The sequence below is a fragment of the Jaculus jaculus genome, chromosome 1 (genome assembly GCF_020740685.1).
Source record: "Jaculus jaculus isolate mJacJac1 chromosome 1, mJacJac1.mat.Y.cur, whole genome shotgun sequence".
NCBI lineage: Eukaryota > Metazoa > Chordata > Mammalia > Rodentia > Dipodidae > Jaculus > Jaculus jaculus.
In genome coordinates, this window is record NC_059102.1 from 109,410,707 (window position 1) to 109,425,430 (window position 14,724).

The window sequence follows — 14,724 nt, forward strand, 5'->3', positions numbered from 1 at the left end:
GCTGTATATGACCTTGGCAAAGCTGGTTACTATCAGTGTACCAGTCACCAAATTGACAGGAAGGAAAAGCTAAATGTGTTGTGCAGATGGAATAGGTAACCCGCAGAAGGGCCTGGCAGCCCAGGGCCTCATTGTGTCATAGCTACAGGAAGAAACCTGGGCAGAGTTCTACATCTCCGAGAAACACAAAGCGAGATGGAGTCACCACTATTTAATATAGTCCATTTGGCAAGTAAAAATCTTTCCAAGAATTCAGTCGTTGGCATGGAAATATTAATTTAATATGGAGTTCGATATGAGGAAAATGGAAACTGGCTCTGTAGGGCTGATACAAGATGGCACCCTGGTCTCTGACCAGTAGATACAGTGGCCCTAGAGAGAGCTTGAGACATCAGATGTCCCCATTGAAGCTAGTGCTCTGTCTGCTAGCCCTGGAGAGAAGGCTCTAATAGGAAGAGGATTCTGCTGAGGGGAGAGTTGCCTCCACCCCAGTAGCAGAGCCCTAGACAGCCTTGGGTAGCTGAGTGTGGTTTTGGAGACAAGTAAACTGGACTTGTGGTCACTCCTCACATGACGTATGTTAATTTCCCTCACCCTTACCACCTGAACCACCCACTGTCCGTTGGGGCCCGGCTTCCCGGCTCTTTTGCAACTGGGGCTGAACCCCAAGTCTGCTCTTAAGAAGGCAGCACCCCAAGGCTAGTGGGGAACTTGACAAGCCTTAAGTATCTATCTGGCAAGTGAGTGTAAAACTCCAAAGGGAAGAGGTTTACCACCCTCTCCTACCAGTCCTGAAGAATTTGACACCAACTTTATTGGGTGGTGAGGGGGGGCACATTCAAGCCTCTCTACACATTGAGCAGGACCCATTAGTTGAACAGATTAACTTGCTTGAAATAGACAGAGACAGCCAAAGGTCGCTTCACCACCCACATCTTCTGTGAGGTCCCCTTCATTTGGGTGCAGAATCTTCTCTGGAAGGGTCTCAGCTTCGCAGGTGAGACCCACTTGGATGCACAGATCAAGGTAGATGTCTGCAGCCATCTGGTCTGCACAATGCTGCCGGGCAATTCCAAATGGAAGGGCGTCCCTCGTCCTCTCTGCTGCCAGGTCAGCTCTGATGATCTGGCCAGATGGTCTCCTTTCTTTATGCCCATTTGCTCGGAGTGTCACGGATGCAAACACCTGGGGGCAGGCCCAGTGAGAGGGCAGGGGTCCGCTAGCCAGTACGTGATGCCTCAGGGCTCTGATGCCAGCAGAGCCATCTGAGCTGCTGCTACCTCTTGCTGGATGCAGCTTCTTCTGGCCTCACCCACCCGGCCATGGCTGTTGTTGTGGGGCACAGGAGAGAGAAGGGAGAAGAGAAGAATTCAAAATACGCACCACCTTTTCGATCCCTGCACAGCTTCAGGGTGGAAGGGGCTTCCCAGCCCTCACCTGATCTTGAGCTCCTCAGGGACAGGTGTCCCCTGATAACCAAAAGTGAAACTGAGGCTCAGGAGATAAGAAGTATGCAGGGCATTGACCAGAGAAGTGGCGAAGCCAAAGCTAGACCCAGTGTCCCGCCAGGGCCTCTCCTTTCAAAGGTGGGAAAGAGAGAAGCTGGTGGTACCACAACCCTCCGCGTGATACAAGCCATTCAGGCTAGCCACTGCCTTTGCGGGGCTGTGCTCGGCCTGGGGGCGGGTGGGGTTTTTCCCTTCCCTACGTGAAACAACAACCCTTGCTCTAAGGACCAGCTCTCCTCTGGGGCTGACAGGGCTCAGCCTGAGGCTTTAGGATTCCTTCTGTGCTGTGGCCCTCGCTCATGCATGTTGTCACACGTCCTCAAGTGGCTCCCCGCTGTCCAACTCCCTGAAGGTCGAGGTCAGTCTTTCCATCGGTGACTGCACTGTGCAAGCCTGGGACTAGCATGGACAGATGCTCAGTAAACGTTTCCTGAAGGAGGGGATGAAAACTCAAACACTCCTTGAAAAACCCTCTGACCTCTGCGTAATGGTGTGGGGTTTAGGCAAGGGGGCCAGGAGCCTTTCTCTGGCTAGACAACTTAAACTCCAGCACCCTAGCAGGACGCTGGACATAATGTCTTCTACTCTGAAGGAGATTTCCGAGGATAGAGAACCCCTGAGCAGGCTCCCTGCCCTACGAGTCAGGGTGTTTTCTCAACCCCAATGTCCTATGGCCCAGCGGGCTTCTGCTACAGACAGCTGCTGGGGGAGGAGGTGGTTCCTGAGGACTCTGGCTTGGCTCAGCCCCGGGGTACCCCTTGCAGCTCATGGCTGGCACAGTCCATGACAAGGTAGGGTTTCCTTAATTTGTCTAAGTAACTCTTGTCTTGCACTTTAGAAAAGACAAGCTTGAGAAAGGATACGAGCTTCCTGCGGCCCTGCGAAGAAACCTGGCCCATAGAAGGTTCTGAGAAGCCCGCTGCCAGGACAGTCTTGTAGCTCAGCTTTCACCCAGTGTCTGCCAGTCCTCCCTCACCATGGAATCTCACCCCACTTTCACACATCTACACCCAGGGTAAAGCCTATTAACATCATGAGAAGTTAGTGTTGCATGGAACACACGTTGGGAAGTGCTGGAGATTGTCAGACAAGAAAGACTCTTCTGAAGGGGACCAGCCGCCTGGAGGTAGGCTGGGGACACACATGAGCTGAGGAAGGTCCCAGGAAGAGGTGATCAAGGCTAGGAAGGGAGGCATGGAGGATTGCTGGGTGGCATATAAACTGCCTGAAAGGAAAACAACTTGGAACCACTGGAGCCCAGCAGGAAAGGAACAATGACATCCTCCAGAGCCTTGGTTTCTCATCTGCATGAAGGGAACAATGAGCCCTGCTGCTCAACCCTCGGATGACAGGGAGGGTTGCTCTGTGCAGAACCTGGGACAGTGCCTGTGGTTCACAGGTGTTCCAACTGACCTAAGTAGGAGCCATTTTCCATATGTGGGATATGCAAGACAGAACAGACAATAGCAAAAAGCAGGCACATGGCCTCCAAACACATGCCACTGGGGGCAAGAACTTCAGAGTGAGTGACTACACCGGTGGCTAACCCCTGAGAACACCAGACACTTGCAACAGCAAGAATCACTACTGCATCCAGGGGTCAACTGGCCTGAAGGAAGGCCTGGACTCGGAGGCCCACTGGCTCTGAATCCAACTCAGTTCTGCTCCTTCCAGAGTGCCTCCTCTTCCCATACCTGCCCCAGAGTAGGAGGGGAGTTAAGCAATGCGAAGATAAACGAGCATGCCGTGAAGCCTGGAAACACAACAGGTGGTCAGCTTGTGTGTCTCCTTAAAGACAGGACATGAGGAACCTTCAAACTGATAGCTGCTGTGGGCAGCAAACTGGAGGAGAAGGACAACTGGAGTCACTGGAATGCCCAGCAGAGGAGAAAACATGGGACTGCAGGCAATATAGTGACCATATGATGTAAAAGTGATGGAAGGACAGACTTTGATAACGGGAGTATGGACAGATGGGAGATGGCCTGACACTACTCATGGTGAAGACTGCAATTCTGGAAAGTCCATTGTCTGTTGAGTACTTCCTGAAGACCAAGTGCTTTAGGCACATGGGCTCCAACCTGCAGCTAAGAGAGGCTGAATAACCTGTCCACCGTGGAGCTGGCCTTGTCCCTCAACCCCAGGTCCACAGAACAGTGTCTATTCTCTCCTGCTGTTCTTGAGGTTGGGCTGTGTGTTCACAGGTTTCCCCTGTCCATCAACATCCTACAGTGTGCGTATCCAGTACATAATAAAAGTTAACTAAAATAGAAAAGCCAGGCCGCTTAATATGACACAGTAGAAAACCACATGGGCTCAGGCTAATCTGCTTTTGAGAATCACGGCATTAATAAAGTATAGAAGGAAGCTCAGATTCTCTACTTCCTAGCCTTCTGAGCCTGGGTCCTTTCACAGTATGACGCCTCAGTCTCTCACCCCACATGCAGTGCAGAGAGCCACACAAAGCAGAAGAGCGGCAAGGAGCATGGAGTGCCATTTTCCCAACTCTCCACCCTGTGGGCAGGAAAACGGAAGGCCAGGCGGGGGGAGGGACCCACACAGTGGGCCTGCTCTTTTCTCCTACGTAAACAATTGCTTTGCACTAATGGAAAATGCATCCAACATGCACATCCTGATGCCTGCTGGTTATTGTATGCAGTAAATGCAGAGAGGAGCTACAACAGCAATACACAAAACACGGAAGGACCAGCTCTGTGTAAGGACACCCAGAAAAGCCTCACCTGGGAAGTAACCCGGGCCATAAGAGATGAGTCAGAGGTTTTAAGAGCAAGATGTGGCAGGGAGGGATAACCTTCCACTAAAATGGACACTTTCCTATCTGAGTTTAGTGTTGCCTGGAAGGTAGCTGAAGGAACTACATTTCCCAGTACCCTTTGCATCTAGGTAGGACCACGTGATAACTGAAGGCCAATGAAACATAGGCAGCGGTATATCAGCTGGGTGTACAGCTGTCAAAAACTGGGCAAAAAATAAAAATAAAATAAATAAATAACTGACTGGGCATGTCTCCACAATCCATTTTCCTTTCTGTCAGCTAGAAGTAAAGACTCTAAAACTCTTGGGGATGGCAGGTCACCAGAGGAAAGGAACTGGATTCCTGAGCTGCTGTGTGAACCCGGCTGTCAATACGGAGTACTGGACTGGGTCATTAGGTGAGACTCACTCTCTACCTATGAGGAGTCTTACAGCACAAGTATCACCCACTGACAAGTATCACCCACTGAGTTCCCAGAAGAGGGGAAAGCTACCGGGCCATGGCACGGCAGTATTGCAGACACGGCCTTTCTGGGGGCCCTGGCTTCAGGAAGGGACACTGGACTTCAGAGAGCACACACAGGTGGCCACAGCAAGGAGCATCACGTACCAGGTCTGTTGCCAGGGGGCCTGGCGTTGCTGGCGCTGCTCTCAAAGGAAGAATGGAAGTTGTGAATGGTCTCCTGTAGAATTTGCCTCTCGCGTCCCTGTAAGGAAATTGGAAACAGACACCGAAGGTCTTGTTAAATCTTTTAATAACTGTTCATTCAGCTGACAGTGTGTAAGGCTCAGCACGTACTTGGAAAACCCTTGCGTATCTTGGAGGAAATACATTACCTAACTGAAAGAGTACCACATTTAATGAGATTGGCCTCCGTTACAAGCTCCCAGTACCCATAATGATAGTCATAGGTGATGAGGTGACCCCTAGGTGCAGGAGTCCAATAAGGGAGGGCTCCTCACTGGGCTACCTCACCTACACAGGTGATTTCTAGGAATTCAATGGAAGTCCAACAATGTAACCCTAAGCCCCCTATTTGGACAAGAAAAAGTGGGTGGAGGCCTTCTAAAGCTTCCTTGAATGCCCAGAGGAGAGGCAGCAAGATTCAGGTTAAGAACAGACTAGAACTGAACAGCCTTGGTTCAAATCCCAACAGTAAATCTCATTTACTACCAGGAATACATGGGGCAAGGTACTCCACCTCCCCAAGATCCAGTTTTCTCAGCTTTAAAATGGGACAGCTGGTTGCTGCTGCTAAGGGATCTTGTGTGGGCAGGCAGGTCCTGCCCTCAGTGGTCGGAAGTGTGTTAAACTCTATTTTCTAAATTAGTGAACAGATGTGGTCAAAACTTAAAGCAACTTAAAAGCGTATAATCTCTGGAAGATGGTTCTCTGATAAAAGTAAAACAAAACTTAAGTCCTCTCAGTAAGCCTGGACTTCAACCTTTCTTTTTATTTTTTAAAAGTTTTTTAAAATTATTTATTTATTTATTGGCAGAGAAACAAGGAGAGAGAGAGAGAGAGAGAGCGCGCGCGCGAATGGGCCTGCCAGGGCCTCCAGCCACTGCAAATGAACTCCAGACGCGTGCGCCCACTCGTGCATCTGGCTAACGTTGGTCCTGGGGAATCAAACCAGGGTCCTTTGGCTTTGCAGGCAAATGCCTTAACTGTTAAGCCATCCCTCCAGCCTAAACTTTCTTTTCATTTTATAAACTTCTGCTCTGTACCTCCCTTCACCAAGGAACCCCCCTCTTTAGATCTCCACACAGGGATCTCCAGTGCTGATTGAAAGAGTCTCCTTATGTCAGTCCTCACAGATGATATTAAGCTGGAAAAGCTTGTAGGAGTGTATGCATACACACACATGAAGGCTACAGGGTAAGGAGTGGGCACTGGGTGTGGGGCAGCTGAGCTAGAAGCCCAGCTCCACCAGTGGTAAGATGCGGCTTCCCAGATCTGCCTTTTCTCCTGAGTTTCCACCTCTGTATATAGGCAGTGATGATTTCTATTGATTGCCAACCCCTGAGGGATTATCTTGATTAGGTTAACTGAGGTGAGGAGACCCACTTCAACTGTGGGCAGCACCATGTCATGGGCCAGGGTCGTGGACTGTATGAAAAGGAGAGAGCTGGCTGAGCACCAGTGATCACAGCTCTTAGCTTCCTCACTGTGGACTGAAGGTGGCCAGCTGTCTCGAGATCCTGCCATCATGCCTTCCCTTCCAATGATGGACTGTAACCTGGAACTGTAACCTGAAATAAACCCATCATCCCTTAAACTGATTTTTGGCAGGTATTGTTCCAGCAATGAGAAGGTAACTAACATAGCTGGGGAGACTTCTTCATGGTTTATAATAAATACAATAGCCCTGGGGAAACTGCAGGGGGCTAAGGGGCCAACAGAAGGGATGATAATGACTTGACTACTACATACCACCTTACTCTGAAATGCCCAAGAAATAGGTCAGGGCTAGCTGGAGTCCCAGCAGCCTCATCATCACAGGAGGGAGCTGTATACCATTAAAACCATGATCACCAGGCACAGTCAAGGGAGCTCCATTGTGACTAGAAACCCTGAATCCAGGTGTTGCAAAGGACCACTTTGCACATTCCCAATGAGAAAATGAAAATGGCCATTAAATACAAGAAAAAACGAATTTAATCCCTCTAGTATTTCTAGGAATGTAACTTACAACCAATGGCATGTTTTCGTTTATCAGGTACATAATGATTAAAAAGCAAACTGACACTGGCCAATGTGGACAACGCTGCAGGAGAACCAGAACGCACATCCACAGCCAGAAGGGTGCACATGGATCTTTCTGAAAAGAAATTCAGGGTGATGTACCTACACCATGAATCTGGTTCTCTGAGTTTCAGGTTCCTGTTTTTTAGGCATCTATTCTGAGGAGAGCAGGAAGCCTTACAAACGGTTGTCCGCAGTCACACCATTTCTACAATGTGTGGGCATCTGCATACCCAACAAGAATTTCTGAAAAAAACTAATTTTAGTACACCTCTACAAATTTATCATATCAAAACGTGTTCTGCTGGGTATGGTGACAAAAGCCTGTCCTTCCAGCATTCAAGAGGCTGAAGCAGGAAGAACTTAAGTTCAAGGCCAGCATGGGCTACACATCAAGGTTCCATCTAAAAAAAAAAACCTCAACATTCTCCAGAAAGAGTTCTTAGTGACATGGGTAACTACATAAATTTCATGCTAAACAAAGAAAACAGGACATAAAATTATAGATCTAAATTTATCTCCGTTACATTAAAAAAAAAGTTACTTGGCACAAAACACTTGGAGTAATCTACCCCAAAGTGAACAGCATTAGACTTCAAGGGACAGCATAAGAACAGGATTTCTTACAAAAATTGTCTGGACCTGTTTAGCACTGTGCACATTTTTTTTGTTCACTATTTATTTATTTGAGAGTGACAGAGAGAGAGAGAGAGACAGAGACAGAGAGACAGAGAGAGAGATTGAGAACGGGCACGTCAGGGCTTCCAGCCACCGCAAACGAACTCCAGATGCGTGCGCCCCCTTGTCCATCTGGCTAAGGTGGGTCCTGGGGAACCGAGCCTTGAACCGGAGTCCTTAGGCTTCACAGGCAAGCGCTTAACCGCTAAGCCATCTCTCCAGTCCGCACTGTGCACAGTTAATAACATGATCATCACAAACAGGGAGTAGGAAGACACACAGGCTTAGAACCGCCCAAGCACTGGTGAGACTGAGATCAGTTTCCGCTTAACCTGTTCTGGTACGGGACCCCCTGGAAATGGACAACTTCATCAGCAGACTGTGTGCTCCGAATGACAGAGGGAGCAGGCTCATATGGTGACACAGTGGCCATAACTTGATGGCAGAGGGGTCCACAGTACTTTGATAACAGGATTGGGCCTGATATTATTTATTGACATTATTATGAGCCAGGTTCTCTCTCTCTCTCTCTCTCTTTTTTTTTTTGGTGTTTCAAGGTAGAGCCTCACCCTAGCCCAGGCTGACCTGGAATTCACTATGTAGTCTCAGGCTGGCCTCAAACTCACAGCAATCCACCTCTGCCTCCCAAGTGCTGGGATTAAAGGCATGTGCCTCCACGCTTGGCTATGAGCCAGGTTCTTAATTGATATTCATTTTTTAAAAATTTTTTTGAGACAGGATCTCATGTATCGCAGGCTGACTTTTATCTTGGTATGTACCCAAGGATGACCTTGAACTTCTGACCCACCTGCCTCCACCTCCTATATGCTAGGACTACATGCAGTACATACAGCAGTTTATATGGTGCTGAGACCCAAACTCTGGGCTGCCTGTATGGTGGCACACACCTTTAATCCCAGCACTCCGGAGCCACAGGTAGGAGGATCAGCATGAGTTCCAGGCCACCCTGAGACTACATAGTGAATTCCAGGTGGGCCTGAGCTAGCCTGAGACCCTACCTCAGAAAAACAAAACCAAACAACTCTTAGAGTGTCTGTGGAGATGGCTGAGAGGTTAAAGCACTTGCTTGCAACACCTGACAGCTTGGGTTCAATTCCCCAGTACTGGTGTACAAAGTGGCCCATGCATGTAGAGTTCATTTGCACTGGCAAGACGCCCTAGCATGTCCATACTTATTCATAGTCATATTCTCTCTCCTTCCTTGCAAATAAATAAACGAATGAATATTTAAAAATTCTTTTAGGTTTTAATGTTCAAGCATTCTTTGACTTTGTAGGAAATATCACAACCCTGTACCCATGGTGGAAGTTCCCTCCTTCCTCTCTATTCTAATTTCTATTCTACTAGATTTTTACTTATTTTATTTTTTATTTTAGAGACAGAGAGAGAGAGAGAGAGAGACAAAGACAGAGCAAGAGAGAAAGAATTATCCAGGGCCTCAGTCACTGAGATCAAACTCCAGTCGCCTGCGCCACCTAGTGGGCATGTACAAACTTGCACATGCCTCACCTTTGTGCATCTGGCTTAGTTGGGATCTGGAAAGTCAAACATGGGCCCTTAGGCTTCACAGGCAAGTGACTTAACTGCTAAGCTATCTCTCCAGCCCTCCTGTGTATTTTTAAATGCTGCTCTAGGCCACAAAGTTGATTCTCCACCCCAAGCATACTATGGATCCTGGTGGGTGGAGCACAGGGCCTCTTTCCAGCATGACTCCAGGCCTGGATTCAGGGTTTCTGGTCACAGTGGAGCTCCCTTGACTGAGCTGGTGACAAAAAGGACAGCCTGATCAGAAGGAGCAGTTCATTCTCAGCCTTAGGGAAAGAGCTGGGTGCTCCCAGAGCAGGGTCAGCAGGGCTGGCCCAGACCAGCCAAGGCCCAGGGCTTCTGCAGAGACCTCAGGTGAGGCTCTGGGAGCTGCATCTGACCACGGAGGACTTTACCACTATAAGATCTAGTGGGATGGGCTGGAGAGATAGCTCAGCAGTTAAAGGTGCTTGCTCGTAAAGCCTGAGGCCTGGCCTCCATTCCCTAGAACCTACATAAAGCCAGATGCATAATGTGGCATGTGTGTCTGCAGTTTGTTTGTAGTGGCAGGACGCCCTGGCATGCACATTCTCATTCATTCTCTCTCTGTCTCTCCCCCTCTGCAAATAAGTAAATAAATAAAAGAAACAAAAAAGACCCATGAATTTAGTTAATAAAAAAAAAAGAACCAGTGGGTGCTGTAGCAGCTTGAGCAGTGAATATGGAGGAAGGTCAGGTTTTTATAAAATCCAACTTGCATCAAACACTCCTTGTCTGCTCTGATGAAGCTAGTTACCACTCCTGAGGTGGTCAGAGCATTCCTATTTTAGCCTTCCTGGGCCAAGAAGCCCCAGGCTGTAGAGAGCAGGGGAGGTCCTAGTGTCATTAAGACATTGCTAGGTTCCCAGCTGGTCATCAATACCTCATGTCCACCCGCAGTGACACACCTTTTCCAGCAAAGCTCCACCTCCAGGCTCTACCAGTCCCTCTCCCTGGAATGGCTTAAGCTGGCTTCCTGACATCCTCTTCTTGGCCATGCATCTGCTCTCGAGGCCAGGAGAAATGGAGAAAATCCAACTCTACAGCCCACAGCAGCACTCCTCAAACCCTCCCTAGACCTCTGCCCTCATGCAGCTGGGTCAGCTCACCACTTTGGCACCTTCATTATGCCCTGTGTCTACTGCTCTCTGTGCTCTGGCCACTGTTAGTTCTCCAAATGTGCCACACACCGTCTCTCCACAGGGCCTTTGCATCTGTTTTTCCCCTGCCTGGTCTGCTCCTTTACCCAGCATGCTGGTGTGAACGGCACCAAAGCCTCATACTCACCACCCAGCTGGTGGGGCCTTTGGGGGTGGAGCCTCACTGGAGGAGGTGCAACACTGGGGGGGGGCTTGGAGGTGGGGCCTTGCTGGAGCCTCGCTGGAGGAGGTGCCACACTGGGGGGGGGCTTGGAGGTGGGGCCTCGCTGGAGGAGGTGCCACACTGGGGGGGGTCTTGGAGGTGGGGCCTCGCTGGAGGAGGTGCCACACTGGGGGGGGGCTTGGAGGTGGGGCCTCGCTGGAGGAGGTGCGACACTGGGGTCGGCTTGAGGTTTATGAGTGCAGCTCACTGGGTGTCTAGAGCTCGCTCACTCTTGCCACTACCTCCCAGTTCATGCAAGAAGGCGTGATGCTCAGACTCTGCTCTTCCATGCTTTTCCTACCATGACAGAACTTCCCCTTGAGACTACGCCAGAATAAACCCTTTCTTTTCAGGTGCTGTTTTTGGTTGGGTGTTTTGTTTCAGCAGTGCTAAGCTAACTACTACACCCAGGGCTTCTCATCAGGTCTCAGGCCCCTGGAAAGGTCTCCCTGGACCCTACTCAGGCCCCATTCTGCCTCTCCTCCTCCACATGCCTGGGTGTTAGTTATTGCTGCAGAGGCAGGAGGGCATGTGGTCAGACATACTCTGAGTTCCAATCCTGACTTTGCCTTTTACTGGCTGTGGGACCTTGAGAAATTTTTTGATCTCTACAGTGCTGGGCACAGAGCGATGCTGACTTCTCACCCCTCACACAGAGGGCTCAAAGATTTCTATGACAGGTGTGACTGCTCCGCTCATGTGATTCATGCTGGGGCTTCAAGCTCCCTGGTCAACAGCCTCCATAACCATGGAGATTTGTGGCCTCCATCGACCTCTGGCCTACCCCCTAGCCCATCCCCGAAAGAACAGCAGGACTATGCAGGTCCACGGTCAGGAGCCAGCGCTCTGAACTGGGCTTCCCTACCTGCCCGCTGGGAAAGATGAGGAAGGTGCCCATTGTGCTAAGTCTGAATTACTCTTAAGTCACTAATTCTGAAGGGTCACCTTGTAGTCCGCAGACATGGGGAGTGAGACGCCAGAAGCCTTGGGTTTAGTTCCTGCCTCAGCTGCCCAACATGGAAGAAGACAGACACTGTCCAGGCACAGAGCCTCTGTCCCTCTCCAGGAAGACATAAGCTTGAGAACTCTAGCCTCCTTCAGCAAATGGCTGAGGTCATGTTTGTGAAGCGGCTGGCAAGGGACAATGCGCTGGGTGAACATTTCTCTGCTGCGGGTGCTTTCTGTGTTCACTACTGCTGTGGTGCACAACCACCAGTGCAGAGAAAGAACCAGAAAACTGCGCTGCTCCTGCTATCACTTCTCACTGTGGAGTGTAGCCAAGGGAACAGATAGGACCACAAAGAAGGGAATGAGGCCAGGAAAAAGGAAGAGGTGTCCATGACAGTAATGTTTAGAACTGAAGTCTCAGGCATGCTGCAATTGTGGGACAAGTGGGCAGCTGTTGGGCAGTGAGTGAGACAAGGGCCGGTGAGCTCCATCAGGTCGTGGCTGAGCGAGACACACTCCGAACTAGAGCAAGAAGCAAAGGGGCTCGAACTACTGACAGCACAGAGCGCATGGTGATTTGCCCTTGGGTTTGTGATGCTGGCTTGGTTTTTCGGGTGTGTGTCTGTCAGTGAGGGGTACTGCTGATACTCATCTTTGCAGCGAATGAACAGAGGCCTAACATTAAGCACAAACCAACATGGGATGCCATCAGTATCAACTACGGTGCTCGGCAGCTGTGGGTGCCAGGGGCCCGGTGAGGCATTTCAGTCCTCACAGCAGCCTTCACTCCACCCCACAGACAGGATGGTGAGATTCAGAGAAAGGATGCTCTGTTCTAGAATTCCAGCCCATATCTGATGCCTTCTGAGGACAGGCATCTGCACAGGGGACTGGCTGCGCAGGGAGGCAGGGAGTGCTCGGTGATGGGGAGTGTGTACGCACGCTGCCAGCAGATGGGCCACAGGAGAGAGCAGTACCTTGCCTGCATTCAGTTCGGAGATGGCTGCCAGGATCTGCTGCCGGGACCCATCCGTCTTAATGCCCAGCTCCTGCAGGTCGCCGTCGGTGAGTGTGAGGAAGGCTTCCATGTCTACCTGCAGAGAGAGGGGGCTGCCGCTGTGTGCAGGGCTCTCCCAGCTGTGGCACATGCCACCTGGAGAGGCGTCCAGTGCTTATGGTAGCAAATCCACTGTGACCTGCTGTTTTTATTCTCGACTGCTGCCTAGAGTTCAGCTAAAGATACCATTAGCCCTCACCCTCCCTGACTGGGGCCAGCCCTTGGTTTCCACACAGGTACCTCAAGGAAAGATAGCTAACAGGAAGAAGAGAAGGCTTTGGGTCAGGAACCTGGGCTGCCAGCACAGGCCACACCAGAACCTCCCACTAGGGAGGAAGTCCCCATGTGACCACAGGAGGCAACACTGGACACTACATAGCAGAATGGGGTTCACGGTGATACTCACCTCATTACACCCAAGAAGACAAGAGAGATTGCAGACTGTGGAAAGATAGAGTGAGAAAGTAAGCAGAAGCAAGCAAGAACAGCCATGGACAACCAAGGCAGAGGTGGCAGAACCAGCGGGTGAGCAACTGCGCATCTTGCTTCTGTGAGTGACCGTCCTGCCAGTCTCGAGAACAAATGGGTGCTGCCCCAAGAGGCAGGCTCACAGCCCTGTGCCATATGGGACACACACAAGGGAGCAGGCCTCCACTCCCAGGCAAATCCAACCCTAAGAGCCCTAAGCTGCGCATGCAGTGGTGCCTGGAGCTCTGGGAGCCACAGTGAACTTCGGGGACAAAGGTCACACACTCTAGTGACTGGACAGCAGACAACTGATGACTGGCCTCCAAACTTTCTGTGGCAAAATAACCTTCTATTTGGCTAAATATCATTCTTTTCTAAAATATATTTATATACCATTCTTTGACATATTTTTTCCCCTCAATACACATGGCCAAATCCAATCTATTCAAATACAGTTAGAAAGATGAAATTATTAGTCTGTCTTCAGTTTCATTATGACAAGGCAAGAACCTGTATTAACCTAACTCCTCTTCCAATTTCTCACCGATGCCTAAAAGGACAGAGAAATAGGGGACATTCTGCCAACACTAGAACTAGGGAAAAAAAAAAAAAAAAGTAACTCTCTTCAGGCCAGACTTCAAGGACTTCCACCAAGAAGTGCTCGGCAGCTATGAGCGCTGGGCCTGGGGCAAGGACAGAGATAATCAGGGGAGTCACACCGCAAGCTTCTCGGGGGTGCTGGGTTGGGGATCAGCACAGAGGTGAGGTCCCCCTGAGTGCAGCAGTTTGAATGTTACCCGGCTCACAGCCCTCTGCTAAAAGGGCAGATTACTGGCAGGTGGAGACCTGAGCCTTCTCAGCTCCCTTTCCTGGACCAACTTCCCCGGGATTACTACCACCCTGCTCCTCCCAGCTCCAGGTGGACAAATCATGCAAGAGCAGTTCTCGCTGGGTCCCCACTCTGGGCAGTGGGGCAGCTGAGCAGTGATGACAGAGACCCTGGACAAAGTGCTTGTAAAAAGGGGATAAAGCCACGGTGAGGGGACAAAAGCTACCACGCGAGACAGGAGTGAGGTGTGCAGGGATGTGTTCCTCATACATTTCAAAGAAGAGCAAGCAGCTGCCAGCAACTCAGAAGATTCCCCAGAAATGGGGGAGGGGGGAATGCTGCTGAAGTTTCAAAGGGCAAGGAGACAGAGAGACCAAGGAAGCAGGTTGTACTAGAACAACACCCCAATTCCACCTCAGGCCTGTTGGGGACAGTGAGTGACACTCACGATGGCCACAGCTCTTGTGGCGGGTTTCATGTGCCATGCCGTCACCAGGGCACCCTTCAGCAGTGATTTCAACCCGCGGCTGGTGGCCTGCAGAGGAGTTTTACTTGGCTAACACAGTAAACCTTTAACGTTTGCTGAGATATGCTTCACTTGCCATGCTATGTGCTAAATGCAACTGCACTTGAAGCAGAAAAGTGTGTGGCTTTTACTATAGTCAGTGCACAGCCATCAGCACACTGAGTGTTAGAACATTTTCATCACCCAAAAGGAAACCCTGTGCCCACTGGCAGACACACCCTGATCTGCCTCCCCTAACCCCAA

At 50.2% G+C, this 14,724-nt stretch overlaps 1 protein-coding gene across 4 annotated transcripts in view; it reads right to left on the bottom strand.

The window, feature by feature from the left end:
* Positions 1-259: 259 nt before the first annotated feature.
* Anks6 (ankyrin repeat and sterile alpha motif domain containing 6) overlaps positions 260-14,724 on the bottom strand; it is a 53,236-nt gene continuing 38,771 nt past the window's right edge. For 2 of the 4 annotated variants that reach the window (XM_004657041.2, XM_045141650.1), the window contains exons 14-16: positions 12,579-12,695; positions 4,894-4,990; positions 260-1,326 (exon numbers count right to left, since the gene is read on the bottom strand). In XM_004657041.2, the coding sequence (XP_004657098.2) occupies positions 1,277-1,326; positions 4,894-4,990; positions 12,579-12,695 (264 nt within the window). In that variant the 3' untranslated portion in view covers positions 260-1,276. Of the gene's footprint in view, positions 1,327-4,893; positions 4,991-12,578; positions 12,696-13,064; positions 13,100-14,724 lie in introns of those variants that run through there. The other 2 variants (XR_006635086.1, XR_006635087.1) reach the window with 2 other exon arrangements.